Source organism: Mchenga conophoros, linkage group LG3 (assembly GCF_057382185.1).
Source record: "Mchenga conophoros isolate Kocher_MC1m ecotype Shallow Benthic linkage group LG3, M_conophoros_male_GT1.1, whole genome shotgun sequence".
Lineage (NCBI taxonomy): Eukaryota > Metazoa > Chordata > Actinopteri > Cichliformes > Cichlidae > Mchenga > Mchenga conophoros.
Window position 1 is genome coordinate 61,474,994 of NC_140528.1, and position 14,333 is coordinate 61,489,326.

Sequence of the window (14,333 nt, forward strand, 5' to 3'; positions counted from 1 at the left end):
CCGGCTCCGGCCTGCCAGCTCCAAGTCCGGGGAATGCAGCGGGCTCCAGGCCTGATTAGCTCCGAGTCTGGGGGACACAACAGGCCCCGACCTGCTAGCTCCAAGTCTAGTAGACGCAGTAGGGACCGGCAGGCTCCGGCCCGTCAATCCAGAGTCCAGGTGGAGGCGGACACGGTAGACACAGGTTTGCCTACCCAGAGTCAGTATTTAGACCGGCCCGCTTTGTCCAAAGCCCTATTTCAGTCCAGAGGGAGACGCTACACCGAGAGTTTACGTGTCGCCATCTTGGATTCTATGAATTATAATTCATAATTATAATAAAGGTCAATCAAATGGACCAATATGGCAAGGCCATGATGATCCACTTGGTAAAATAAATCCGCTTGGCATCTTTCTTGGCCTCAAGACAACAATTCTGATGGCTATAGATCCAAACAGGACACACAAAAAAAATAATAACATAGGTGGGAGCTTCTACCTGGAAGAGGGAGCTCGAGGAGTTAAGGTTGCAGATGCCTCAGACTAACTAGGTGCAGAACCACCAATGAACTGCTTGGTATCATCAAGGCAGAAGAGCTGGCCAACATTGAGTCAGGAATTTCCCAAAAAATGGGCAAAGGTGAGGCCCCCAGACATGCTGCAGGTCTTGGGCTGGTAACTACTACTTCACCATCAAGAGCTTCTTCATCGTGCGAGATGCAAGTACTGGCAGAGAAAAAGAAAGGGTGAGCATGGAGGATGAAGAGTGAGGGGCTGGTGAAAGGCTAAGCCTTAGCAGAGGAGAAGTGGTGGCCCAGGACATCTTTCTACATTGGTGCTGCAGTGGTGGAGAGAAGCTCTGTCAATGTGTTAAATCTTTTCGTCCATTTGGTTCACCAAGGACAGATCACACAAAGACCCCTTTAACAGCTCATTTGGAAGTACAGAGATATGCTGGTCATTTGATGTAGGGCAGCCTACGTGGATATGTAAATGATATGTCAATTACATATAGGGTTGCCAACTTTTAAATATCAAATAAGGGACACTGTGGCGTGCCAGAAGCACAGTGCACAACAAGCTGGGCATAGTGTAAAAATGCACTGTGTGTGACATTGCGGGTAACCATCAATTTTCATGATATTTGGTAGAATAAGGGACAAACCAATTTTGCTCATTATATGGGATGTGCCAGCTGAAATGGGACAGTTGGCAACACTAATTAAAGAATACCCATATGAGGTCCTATACAGGCCCAGACTGAGTGTCATGTTGTGCTGTTTTTCTGTTCCTGTCCCTGAATCCTGGTCTGTCCCTCCTGGGAACAACTCTGTTTCTGCCTTTCTGCTCCCAGCAATTCTCCGGACTCCAAAAAGAACACAGATTGGACATTTCAGTTTCTCACTCTTCCACTTCTTCAGCCGATTAGTCACAGACAGTTGTTCTGTGTCTATGCTCTCTGTCTACCAGCTGTCAGAGCTAAAATATATTTTCCATACGCTTGTAAGTACCTAAGTACACTTGCACACATTCAGCTTAGATTGTTCTTTGTCGTTTTAGTTCTGTAGTCAAAGAGATGAAGATAAGGTCTTTCATGACTCTGTGAAAAGTCCCAGGCAGATATTATTTTTGGGCCTTGCCACGACACTGAACTGGAGCAAACACAGCATCTCACATTCTGTATGTTTATATGTATGTATCTCTCTCTCTCTCTCAGACACACACACACACACAACCACAGACACACATATTATAATATGAACGCATATTTTCATGGAGAAAAAGCAAATTATTCCATAATTGACATCAACAGGTTCATTAGTATTTTGCACAAATACAGTCAGATATATATCATATTATATCAGTCTTCTTTTAATAATGTAGAAGATTATTGCATACAAAAGTATACCGTGTTTATTGCCCAAACATTAATAATCCATATGTAACACTGAAAAAGCTGACTGTAAGTCATGCTGTTATTATCACTGAGTGAATAGAGAGAGCACAAAACTAAACAGAAGCACACCAGTTTGTACTTTTGTGTGCTAAAATACAGTAATATGTCTACAGTTATTAATACAGATGTTGTATTTCATAATGACGATGACCTATAACTCTTATACTTATTGGGTGTGTATGACACTTGGGTAGCAGAGGAGCAACAGTGGCTTCATAAAAAGCTTCATTTTGGGGTTGCTGTTACAGCTCTCCTCACTGATCTGTAAAGCAAAAAAGACAACAAGATTTCCAATTTGAAACAATATTATGAGCTAAAGAACAAGAATAAATCATCACATCATACTCCATCATGTCAGCATAAATACCTAGAGTGCTCCCTCATTTGACTTCAGAGTAAATTGCTTCATCAGCTGACACAAGACTTGATTTTCCTGTAATGGAGAGAAGTTTACTTAAAAGACTTGTGTAGTCTCATAACAACAACAACAACAAAAACAACAATAATTTTCTTAAACCACAGGTTAATAAAGTTTTCTTTATCACTGTTTTTATTAGTGATATAAACAAAAATGCACACACACACAAACAAACACATTTACATTTTTAAATTTAATCATAAATCGTTATAATAAATTATCCATGTCATCATTGTAAATGATTGCAGGATTTACTCACCCTTGTCTGTCTTAGTATTTCCTTTATCCCAGCGGTTGACCTGAGCATACATTGGACTGTCCTCTAAGAGAGATATGAGATCTCAGCATACATTTGTGCAACACAAATATCACATACAGCTGATGGATCAATGGAAAAAGGTGGATGGAGGTAAAATATAAGAAATTTACAACAGTCATTACAACAGTCATTACATACAACATTTTTACATATATCTTTGCAAAAATGTTCAAAATCTTAACTTTAAAGCTCAAATACTAAAGATGACATATCTAACTTTTGCCTTCAAAGTTTTATGCAAAAAATGTTAAGTGAGGATATAGTTAGATTTAATAATTATATTTTCATATTACCTAGAGCTCTTTTTAATTTGACTTCGGAGTAAACTGCTTCATTGGTTGATTCAGGACTTGATTTTCCTGTAAGTAGAAAGACAATTATTTAAACTTCTTCATATTCTCATAATTAAAATCAATAACTGTTTTTTATATCATAGTTGTCCAAAAATTAGAAAATAAAATAACACAAAAAAATAAATAAATAGAAAAAAACCAAAAAAAAAAACATGGGCTTTTTTTGCTGCATGGAAGAGAAATCAAATCAAAGTTTTATATAGACACCTTGAAATATAAAATAAATTAATAATTAAAACAAATTAAATTAAAAAAAATGATTAGTCATTAGATATGAATGCACCTGATTTTACTTGTGCTGAAACAGAGAATGGAATTGATTCTTCGTCTTCTTATTATTATTACTATTACTACTAATAAAAGTGCTTCCTAATGTGATTATTTATGCACTGCTACTGCTACACTGCTACAACAGTAATCTATAAGATATATTTTATACTTAAAAAAAATCAATGTACTTGTACTTAGATGAACAATTCATATAAAAAAAGATTGTATCAATTAAAAAAGATAAAAAAAATAAGCTTTTATTAAATTATGTAAACTGTGAATAGAAATTGTAACATAGGAAGATTTACATCTTTAAGATAAGATTCAGTGGAGATGATGGCAGACTTTGCTCACCTTTGTTTTTCTTGGCTTTTTGTTTTTTGTGGTGGTTGATCTCAGCATACATCAGACTGTCCTCTAAAAGAGAAGTGATATTTATTCAGCAGAAATATGATATGTAGCTATTCACTGAAGGGACAAGAGGTTGACTGAAACCGAAATGAAAATCAACTGTTGTCTTTATGTATGCTTAGCTGTCTTAGACAAAAGACATACAATGTGTTTTATATTTAAAGATATAGATAAGTTCATGTAGAGGAACATGTAACATGGGGAGAGTTGTAATGCCACTAATCTCATCCTATCTATCTCAGGGATGAGATAGGAGTCATATGACGATTTCAGTTTTTACCCACTTCCATCCCTGATTTCACATGGTGCTTGTCATGGTTGCAAGTGTATGCAGATTTTATTGAGAACAAACTGGTTGTGACATACAAAAGTTTTTTTGTTTTGTTTTGTGTAGCAAATTTGGCCCATGCAAAGCTACCAGTCTCCTTTTCTGGCCCTGGCAGCTACTGTAAAAATAGTGGATACATGATTATGATGATAGGACCATAGCTAGACTGGCCATCGGGCATTTGCCCGGCGGGCTGATGGTCATGTTTCGTCTTTATGGGTTTTTTGTTGTTGGGGTTTTTTTGTAATGGTATAATCAGATGCTGGCAGATGTGTAAAAATGAGTCAGTTGTTTGGTGGTGGCTATGGCGGAGCTTCCACAGAGGCCAGCAGGTGGATGAGGGAAATGGGAGGCAGGAGGAGGAGAGACCGGAGGTGGCCACCGGTCCCAGTGTCAGGTGAACTGAACTTCAGGTAAGAAGTTATGACCTGTAGTCTATCTGGGTTAGATATAAACCAAGTTCAGGTGTAGTTTATTTTCGTTATGCTTACTTTTTACAGTCAGTTACAATAACTCGTACTGTGTACTAGCTAGCATGACGGAGTTTCGTCCCGTATTCAGAGAAAATATTACCCGTTTAGTATTGAGCTGAAAAGGAAGCGATTTGTTCCATACCTTAGCTGAAATTAAAAAGACACAAAGCTGGAGTTATTATGTGTCTTTGCTGTGCAGTTGCCTCTTCCTCTCTTATGCTCAGACCACACTCCACCACACAGACTTGCATTGTACTAACTTTTTACTAAGTGTCTGTCGTATTATGAAAGTTTGCTCTACTAAACTAATGTACACAGCCGCACCTGCCAGGGTGTGTTTGAGTTATGGTCAGTTGTTAAGTCTAATTGTTGAATGTTGCCATTGTGTTTCTTAAATTTGTACAGTCTTAGTTTAAGCAGTAGGATCAAAGCCATTCCTTTGATCCTGACCACCTCCACCTTGGAAGCCGGATTCCAAGAATTTCGCCGCACACTGAGGGGAGAGAGGACACGCCGCAGACTGTCGACAACCAGGCCGTTAGGACGCCTGACAAAGCCCTGGAGTGTTAAATTCGCGACCAGGCCGGTGGAATAGCGTCTGAACTCCCCTCGTGGACGGCGACTGATGGGATTCTAGGACTCTCCTGTGAACGAAACGCAACACAACGGTAAGCAATCAGAGAGCGTCTCTATAACCGTGTGAATGAATGTGGGATCCTAGAAACGCGTCACCGTGATTCTGCGTGAAACGTTTGAGTCCGGGGGAGCGCTGGTCACGAGAGCGCACGTGGACCCAAAACAATAGAGAGCGGCTACGGGCTGTGCGTTAAACGTGAGTCTGGGAGCGCGCTAGCCGCGTGAGAGAGACGCAGGCTTCTCCGCCGTTTGGGGCGTAGAGAGTTCTCCGCCATTTGGGGCGTGGCGAGAACCTAGGTTCGGAGTCCGGAATCTCCGCCATTTGGGGTGTTGGAGAGTGTCCGAAGGTTGAATTCTCCGCCATATGGGGTGTTTGAGAGTTTTCAACAGAGAGCGCTAGCTGTGCGTGCAGGCGCTAGCTGTGCGTGCAGACGCAAGCGATAGGCCTATGTTGTGTGTGTGTGCGGGCCAGACGTGGTCTGTGTGAGTGTGGCTGATTGTTGTCTTGTAATGGAGAATAAAATGTGTAAGTCTGTCTTAGAAGAAGATGTAAAATTTATGCAGAAAGTTTTACCAGGCAGCACGCAGTATGTAGGTTGTTGGCGTAAGAAATGTGGATTTGAAGGGACATTAGTGGAAGTTAAGTTTAAAATGCTGGTAGAAAGAATAGCTGTAAGTGTAGCAGGTAAAACAGGGAAAGCGAAGCAGAGGAAGGAATTGCAGTTAGCAGTTGCTAAGTTGTGGCTGGAGCAGGTTCAGAAGAGGAGAGAAGCAAGAATGTTAGCAGAAAGTAGAGTCGGAGAAGAGCGTGAGAGAGCAGAGGCAGAAGTGGAGGAGAGATTAAAGGCATATTAGGAGCAGCATTGAGTCCAAGACAGACTAGGCAAGAGAGGAGACAGAAAGGAAAGAAAGTGAACACAAACGTTACAACTACATATCCATCCCTGACACAACACAAAAAAAACAAAAACAAAAAACATATGGTGTTTCTGTAACAGAGTGTGAAGATGAAGAAAGTTTTTCTCCTGATCAATTCCGCGAGTGTGAGAGTGTCTGACGTCATGGTGTGTGTGAAAGGTATCCAGCTGGGGCAGACGTGATTCTGCAGGTCACCTGCCCAGTGGACAAAAAGAAATAAAATAGTTGTGTGGATGAATGATAGCATGAAGAGTGTTTGGTGTTTCTCAGTCTGAAACAGCTGTAATGCTATTTTCTGTTTTGGAGAAAAGTACAGTTAACCCTTTACAGCCGATCGGAGCGGGCACGCTCTGCTTTGCGTATCTATTTTTAAATCCCGGTAGCTCTGCAACCACGTAAGCTAGCGCAATCATTTTTTTTGCATATGAAACCGGAGGAGTTGTACTTACATCTTATGCCATCAGCTTGTCCTCGGTCACAGTTTCCTTCCACATATAGCTTTGCAAAAACTGCATAAAAATCACTTGCAGCAACAAAAACATGATATTCCAGAAACACGCTTCGCCGATCCGATCAGCTGTTTGTAAAACTTCCTACGTCCATCAGCGAGAACTATCACATGACCGCATGACCTGCCCGAAACCGGAAGTGACGTCATTTTGCGGAAATGTAGTTTTTTTACCATCGTGGCCTCAAGAGCTTATACTTGTGTTTTTAAAAGTTATGTTTGACTTCATGACTTTCTGTGTCATTTCTGGGATGCTTAGGACTCATATTGCACTGCTGGAAATAGTTTATTTTGATGCATATGCTGTTATTTTGCAAATTTGCACTATAATATTTATTTTCGTTTTTCCTGCAGAGTATAAAAATTGGTGTATTTCAAAAATAAAACTATGAAGACACTTAAAATAAATTTCCTTTGGTGGGAAACTAGTTTGTGCAACTTTTTTGTATTTACAGTTTTGAGGGATAAGCCTCTTAAATTTCTCTAACTACAAATATATGTTAAAAAAACAAAAACGATTTTCAATTTTTTTTGTAGTTTATTGCACTTTTTAGCAATTTATGTAATTACTATGCACCTAATGCAGACATATTATTAAAGTTTGGGCTATAATGGTTGTATTGATGTATAGCAACTTGAAATGCTCCCAAAAATGGCTCCACAGCATGTAAAAATATAATATAAGCTCTGGCGGACTTGGTTCTATGGTAGGTCTTAAAGGGTTAAAGAAAAAAAAACAGAGAGAGAGATGTGTGTTGTTTTAAGCAGTGATGAGAATAATGAAAGTGTGATGAGAGATGAACACAAAAACATACTGAAAATGCATTAACTATACTAAGCCTACATGCATATACACATACAATGATACTCATGAGACCAGACAGCATCTTAAGCATGAGATTCTGTTTGCCATCTTGTCCAAGTCACTAGTAAGATGAAAGTGATACATAGACTAGTGGACTGAATATTATAGGAGGACAGATGGTTGCATCATAGAGGAGAAAACAGAATGCTGATGAGAGGTCTTAAATGAGTGAGTTGAGTGAGCTGATTGTGAGTTTCTGGTGTGTGAAGAAGTTTTACCATGGCACACATTTAGTTACATGAGAACTAAAACTTATTATGTGCTAAGACAACAGGGTTATGCTGTATGTTGTGTGTATGGCTGATTGGATGAATGTTTGAGATTAAACTGGCTGTTTGATTTGTCTTTTATTACTAAAGTTGAACCTGCCAATTGGGTTGTTACGATTTATCCCCCTGGCATGAAGAACACGTGTCATGATTTAAACAAGGCCTTTCTTTCCATTATTTTCTTTGATTTCTTTTATTTTCTTTCTTTTATTTTGTTACTTTCATGGTGCACTGAAAGTTTTGTTTGATGATCTCTGTTTGAGCAGATCTGCACGATTAGAACCGAAGCGTCGTCGAGAAAACTGTTGCAAAGTGAGCTTCTCCAAAATTAAAATGGGCTCTTATTTGGGACAATCAGGAAACAAGTTCCAGTCCAAAAGGATTCAACGAGGAAATCCAGTCTAAATTATTTTTCTTTTTGAAATGACGTTGTTTTGCTGAGCGTGGAAACGAATGTGACGATAATTACCACAATTAGCAAAAGAAGGAATCACTGAGTGAATGAGTAAGAATTTTAAAATAAATGGGCAACTGACTGACTGACTTAACACCATTGTGTGAAGTTAACCCCCACCTGACAAAGGTGTGGATGTATCTCTGTGTGTGTCTCTGTTGCAGGAGCAGGAGACCACAGGAGGAAACTTGGGTCACATGACTATGTGAACTCTGAAAATTTAACCGTTTTAGTTTAAATTCTCTGTCTGTGAATTTACCATGTGTGTGTTATTCATAGGCTTGTGTTGCTCACAGAGATAACTGTGACAAAGTATGCATACGCCTGCACAAGCACTAATATTTGCATTTTCTTTTCTTACAGCATGCCAGTTCTTCATGTGAATTGATGATGCGATTTATACCAGGACAACTGGTTGATGTTCTTTCCCACTACAGGATTTCTGGGTTTATATGTGAATGACATTCTTTCCACGGCTAGGGATGGCTAACTTTATGGTGTTTTTATGGCACCTCTGGAACCTGTTGACCTGTGTCTGACCTCCGTCTGACCACAGTCAATGGGTATTGCTAATGTTTGTTTCTTTGAGAATGCTGTGGAGGATTCGGCAGAAGCGGACAAGTGACATGAGTAAAAGAAATAAGAGATTACGGTGTTTATGGAAAAGTTGAATATGGGCTCTTAGCTGGCCACTTTGAGCCCATAGTAATATATGAGTGGAGTGACCTTGCCTAAGGGAAGTCACCGATTACATTAATGTTAACTGAGCACATGGGATGCTCCATGTTTGAGGCGACTTATGATAATAATAGTGATTTAATGATTTGAGAAAACCTGCACATGACACTTGTCTTGCTGATGCTGAATGCTTGTTACCCTTGTGATATACTTGTTTATAAGTGTGAAGTTTGATTTTACTTCCAGATCTTGTTTTCCAGGCCATGATGGTGAGTATGCAGGCTCCTGGTGGAGCCAGTTTTTAAGGCAGGGATCCAGGTTTGGTGAGTTGATGCATGAGAGTGTCCATGCGTCAAGAGGTGGGGTCCAGAAGTAACATTAAACAATGTTTTATATTATTGTTGCAGTGATTTGTGTGATTAGCTGTTTATTTACAAGTATTAAACCTATGCAAGTGGTGCATCCATGTTCAGATGAGGCTTTGATGGCCTATAAGTGAAGTTCACTGATTACAATGTGGAATAACGTTGAGATGTTAAATAATTTGGAACAAATTATGGAAAAAGTAGGAGTTTAATGAGTGTAGAATGAAGCTGCAATGATACTTGTCTCTGTGATGCTGAATACTTTATTACTCTTATGATCTACAGTTGGTTGCAAATGTGAAGTTGTTTAAATTTAAGACTTTGTCTTCTGTGATACAGGAGCTGGGAGTTAAACAAGCTGAACATTTAAGTGCTGATTAATGTTTTTACACGGGGTTACAGCTTGGAGTGAAGCTGCTCCAAGGGACCAACCCTGGAGATTGTTTTAGGGAGACTTTGCGACACTCTTGTACATGTCTCATTGGGGAGTTGACACATGGCGAAAGCCGTGTGGCGAGAGGAGTGTCATTTTTTCAATTTGTAGATGTCGTGAGGTGCCATGACGAGAAGGAGTGACTGAGAGGATCGCCCACAAAATGGAACCTGAGGGAGCGTGCCAAGCTCCAAAAAGTGACAGCGCAGAGGAGGTCCAGCAATGGACTTGTGGTTCTCTGAACAGCACAAATGCCAGGTGACTGTAAAATAACTAACAGCACTTTTTCCACAAGTGAAGCCAGTAACTTACTATCCTAAAAGATTAGCTCTAGTTGCTTGTGCTTTACCTCCATGCGTGAGATCAGTATGTGCAGCAGCTTAAGCTGTACAATGTTTCAGGAAATAGTTTATTTCACCTTTTGACATTGTTAGTTCCACACGAGGTAGATGTTTACTATTGCAGACTAAACTTACATTTCTGTCATCTACAAGACACTTGTCTTTAATGTTACTGTTACTCTCACAACCACACATATTACCATAAAGTGGTGCACAATTCTGAATCTGTCCAACCCTTTTTGCCAATGGAGGAGGGCACTTCTCATGAGTGTAGAGAGCGCGAGGAGAAGACGTGTAAGCTGAGGGATGACTTAATAGATGTGCCACTCGTTGAGGGAAAGGTTTGGTTTGTTGATGATTTGAGTTTTACAATAGCAGAGGGACAGACTAGAACAGGTTTTACTGTAGCAGACAGTGAGAGAGAGTTATCTATGTAGGACAACTAGCATGTTTCATATTTGCTTGAGCAGCAGAGATGCTAGCTTTAACGGAAGCGTGTAAAGCTGTAGAGAGACAATATACACTGATAGGCAGTATACATTTGCTACTGTACATTTCTTTGTAGTGCAGTGAGTGAGACGAGGTGAGACAACCTCTACAGGGAAACCTGCAGAACACACCAAACTCTTGCAAAATCTGCTGGAGGCAGCGTTATTAACCAGTGGAATTGCCGTTTGTAAATGTGCAGCACACATGTGAGGGAAAGATCCAGTTGCATTAGGGAAAGTTTTTGCAGATAAGATTGCAAGAGAAGCAGCTGTAGTTAAACATGGTGTTAACCTTTTATCAGTACAGCATCAGCAGACATGCAGGCCCACTCACCTACAGCAGGAAAACAGTTGTGACTTACAGAGGGAGCAAGCTTGCAGGATGATTTTTTTTTATCTGTGTGATAAACCAGTACTGCCTAATAATTTGTAAACGACTGCTGCTATTTTGAGCCATTGGCTATACCATGTCTCAAACAGGAGGGAGATGAGCAGTCGTTATACTCACTCTAGGATTATTAAATACTTTTAAAAAAACTTTTTTGCAGAGAGAACTAATGGAACAGTAAAGTTAAGATTTAGGAAGACAGGCAGGACATGGTTAGACTGTATAGAATAAGTACATGAGGATTACTCCAACAGAGAATGGTCTGACTCTTTGAGATTACACATGTTAGAGCATTTAGAGTTCCAGTCTTCTGTAGTGATGATAGAAAAGCAGAAGAGAGAGCATATTAGCAGAATAGATGCTTGAAATGTTTAAAAGTAAAGTAGTTATGAGAACAAATGATCTGCCAGATGATTCTGTTTCTTCGCAGGAGCAGAGCCTGAAGTCTGGAGATTGGATGATGATAAGGCCATGGAGAGGAAGTGCTGGTCCAGTCCATGGTGGGAAGGTCCATATCGGATGCTGCTGACGACGACCACAGCAGTGAAGATTGCTGGAAGGAACACTTGGATATATCAAGCGCACTGCAAGAAGGTGACACACATCCAGGCCAGCTCGGAGTAAGTGGCAGGAAGACCGGGAACAAAGGGGGGGGAAAGCCTCCAGGGCCCCTCGTCTCAATCCGGTGAAGAAACCAACTGAGCCACAGGTACTCATCAGAATGGCTGGGAATGTGCTGTGCATCTTCTTGTGCCTGTGGACCCTGAGTGGGATGACAGGGAACGCACTGGAACAGAGCAAACCACACCAAGTGCCGCATGGGTTTTCAACAACTACTGGTGGCAGTTTAAGAACACAACCGCTCACATAAACAACGAGACCAATGGTTATGCTTGTGATGCCACTGGCTACACATTCTTCTGGACTGTGGCCCTATAGCATCACTGAGAGCGAGACAGTTTGTTTGGTTGCTTTAGCAACACATCCAGGAACACTGCCAACTTTTCAACTGCTCTGAACCTGAATGGAAGGTTGATTCACCAGTAGCTGGGAAGGTTAACTGCTCTGGTAGGACAGACCTGCTCGTCTGACTCAAAGAATATGACTTGTTGCAGGACATTATACAGTTAAACGAACTGGAAACAGGCCAATTGCCTATGTGTACGAAGGACAATGGATTAGCCCAAGTTGGAGATTAACCATGGAACATGGCAACATCACCTATTCTTTTGTCTTTTGCAAGAAGGATGTAAACAGAGAAGCCTTTTGTCTACATTTACATCATGAACACTTGAGGTTTTGAGCCAAGAAGATCAAAACACCTTGATCCAATTTCCTTTACAAAGCTTTTTCTGTGGTGACAACAGGACAGGAGAAGAGTTGTAAATGCAGATAATTCACCAGTTGACCCTAACCCCCACAGGATGCCTACAGTGAGAAGATTTGGGGGGTTGATAGGAGTCAATAAAGAAGGGTGTTGACTTGCTGCAGCTTTGAAGTTAGCTGAGAGCCACATGGACAAACATTAAAGTCAACTGATGCGTTTAAATACCTATGTCTATATATAGTTGGATTGTAGTGACATATGATTTTTGAGAATGATGATTCTTCTTGTTTGACCTTTGACATTCAGTTGTTTACTTGAAGAAATACATAATGAATTGCACGACAGGAGTAGATCCGCCACAAGACTGGATAGCTTGGTTACCGTCTGGTCCTTGGTGGCATCTTCTTTTGAAAATATTAATTCCTGTTTTTGAACTGTTGATACTGATTTGCTTATGTATAGGATGTAGTTTACTGTGCATGAATGAAATCTACACTGACACTGTCTGAACAAAGGGTGCATAAGTTGAAATTTAAGTATACAATGACAAAAAGGAGGGAAATGTTAAGTCTAATTGTTGAATGTTGCCATTGTGTTTCTTAAATTTGTACAGTCTTAGTTTAAGCAGTAGGATCAAAGCCATTCCTTTGATCCTGACCACCTCTCCAGCCACTCTGTGCTGGGGGAGGTTTTATTGTAGATACATCCTATCTGAAAGATCTGTTTCTTCTGATGTAAGCTTCCTGGGTTTATGACCCTTTGGTCAGCAGGAGGTCTCACACACACATTCTCACATTCTCACATAACACACACACACACATACACACTCAATGTATACATTTACATACAGTGCCTTGTCTTTGTAACCAAAGGGGGGTTGCAAGGGGAGGTGTTTTGTAAACTATTGTTTGAAGTTTGTCAATAAAAGGCAGCGAGAGGAGGCCACCATTGTGGTCATTTCGACGTGCTGGTCACAGATGAGAGGCCTCCCTTGCGCAAGAAATCGATCGAACACTGTTGCTTTGTTTTTCTTTCATGGGAATAAGTCCTGGATACAGCGGGGTCTGAGTTTAGACCCAACATCAGTCACAGAGAAATAGAGACAAAAACTGTTATTTTATTCCAATACATTTTTGAAGCACATTCTCTGGTTTCGACTGACACTTCTCCCCAGCATGTGTTACAACCCACCCTGATTGTGGAGTAGGGGATAACAAAGGAACGCCATGTATTTAACATTAACACACAAGGTCTGTGGTATTCTTGCAGGGCTTTGAATGGTTGACATTTATAGGGAAAAAATGGGTAATTTGTGTAAAGGTTTGTGACCTCTAGCACAAAAATTTATTGCGTTATGGGTGCTGGAACAAAATGTGTTACAACCATACCTGGTCTCCCCTAAAACACGCAAAAAAACAAAACAAAAAACCCCCCAAAAACAAATATGGGGGAATATCTCTAAGAAACAGTTGGAAACCATTTCTAAAATCATACTTTAGATGCAATAAAAATAACATACTTAAAACAAAGTAGACTTCTTGTTTTTTGGATACGAATTTCCACATGTGCGCAAGATTCAAATCTAGTGATCAGTACTACTACATGCAATGACCGGATCACTGGATGAGATTGTTGTGACCTTACCTGCAGCTCCCATCTTTACATCAGAGTAAATGGCACTCTCCTCTGCTCTATGAAGCCTCCCTGTTACGATAATGAAATCCACAAAGGAAAGGAAAAAATAAATAAATAAATAAATAATTATATATATATATATATATATATATATATATATATATATATATATATATATATATATATATATACACACACACAGTGGGGCAAAAAAGTATTTAGTCAGCCACAGATTGTGCAAGTTCCCCCACTTAAAATGATGACAGAGGTCAGTAATTTGCACCAGAGGTACACTTCAACTGTGAGAGACAGAATGTGAAAAAAAATCCATGAATTCACATGGTAGGATTTGTAAAGAATTTATTCGTAAATTAGGGTGGAAAATAAGTATTTGGTCACCTCAAACATGGAAAATCTCTGGCTCTCACAGACCTGTAACGTCTTCTGTAAGACGCTTTTCTGTCCCCCACTCGTTACCTGTATGAATGGCACCTGTTTGAACTCATCATCTGTATAAAAG

General features: G+C 40.1%; 1 protein-coding gene across 1 annotated transcript in view; it reads right to left on the reverse strand.

The window, feature by feature from the left end:
* Positions 1-1,864: 1,864 nt before the first annotated feature.
* The window catches only part of LOC146579883 (Fc receptor-like protein 5), a 40,707-nt gene continuing 28,238 nt past the window's right edge, over positions 1,865-14,333 (reverse strand). Inside the window, exons 14-19 of the mRNA XM_085265664.1 lie at positions 13,823-13,882; positions 3,651-3,713; positions 2,967-3,032; positions 2,614-2,676; positions 2,304-2,369; positions 1,865-2,198 (exon numbers count right to left, since the gene is read on the reverse strand). Of these exons, the coding sequence (XP_085121790.1) occupies positions 2,317-2,369; positions 2,614-2,676; positions 2,967-3,032; positions 3,651-3,713; positions 13,823-13,882 (305 nt within the window). The 3' untranslated portion in view covers positions 1,865-2,198; positions 2,304-2,316. The remainder of the gene's footprint in view (positions 2,199-2,303; positions 2,370-2,613; positions 2,677-2,966; positions 3,033-3,650; positions 3,714-13,822; positions 13,883-14,333) is intronic.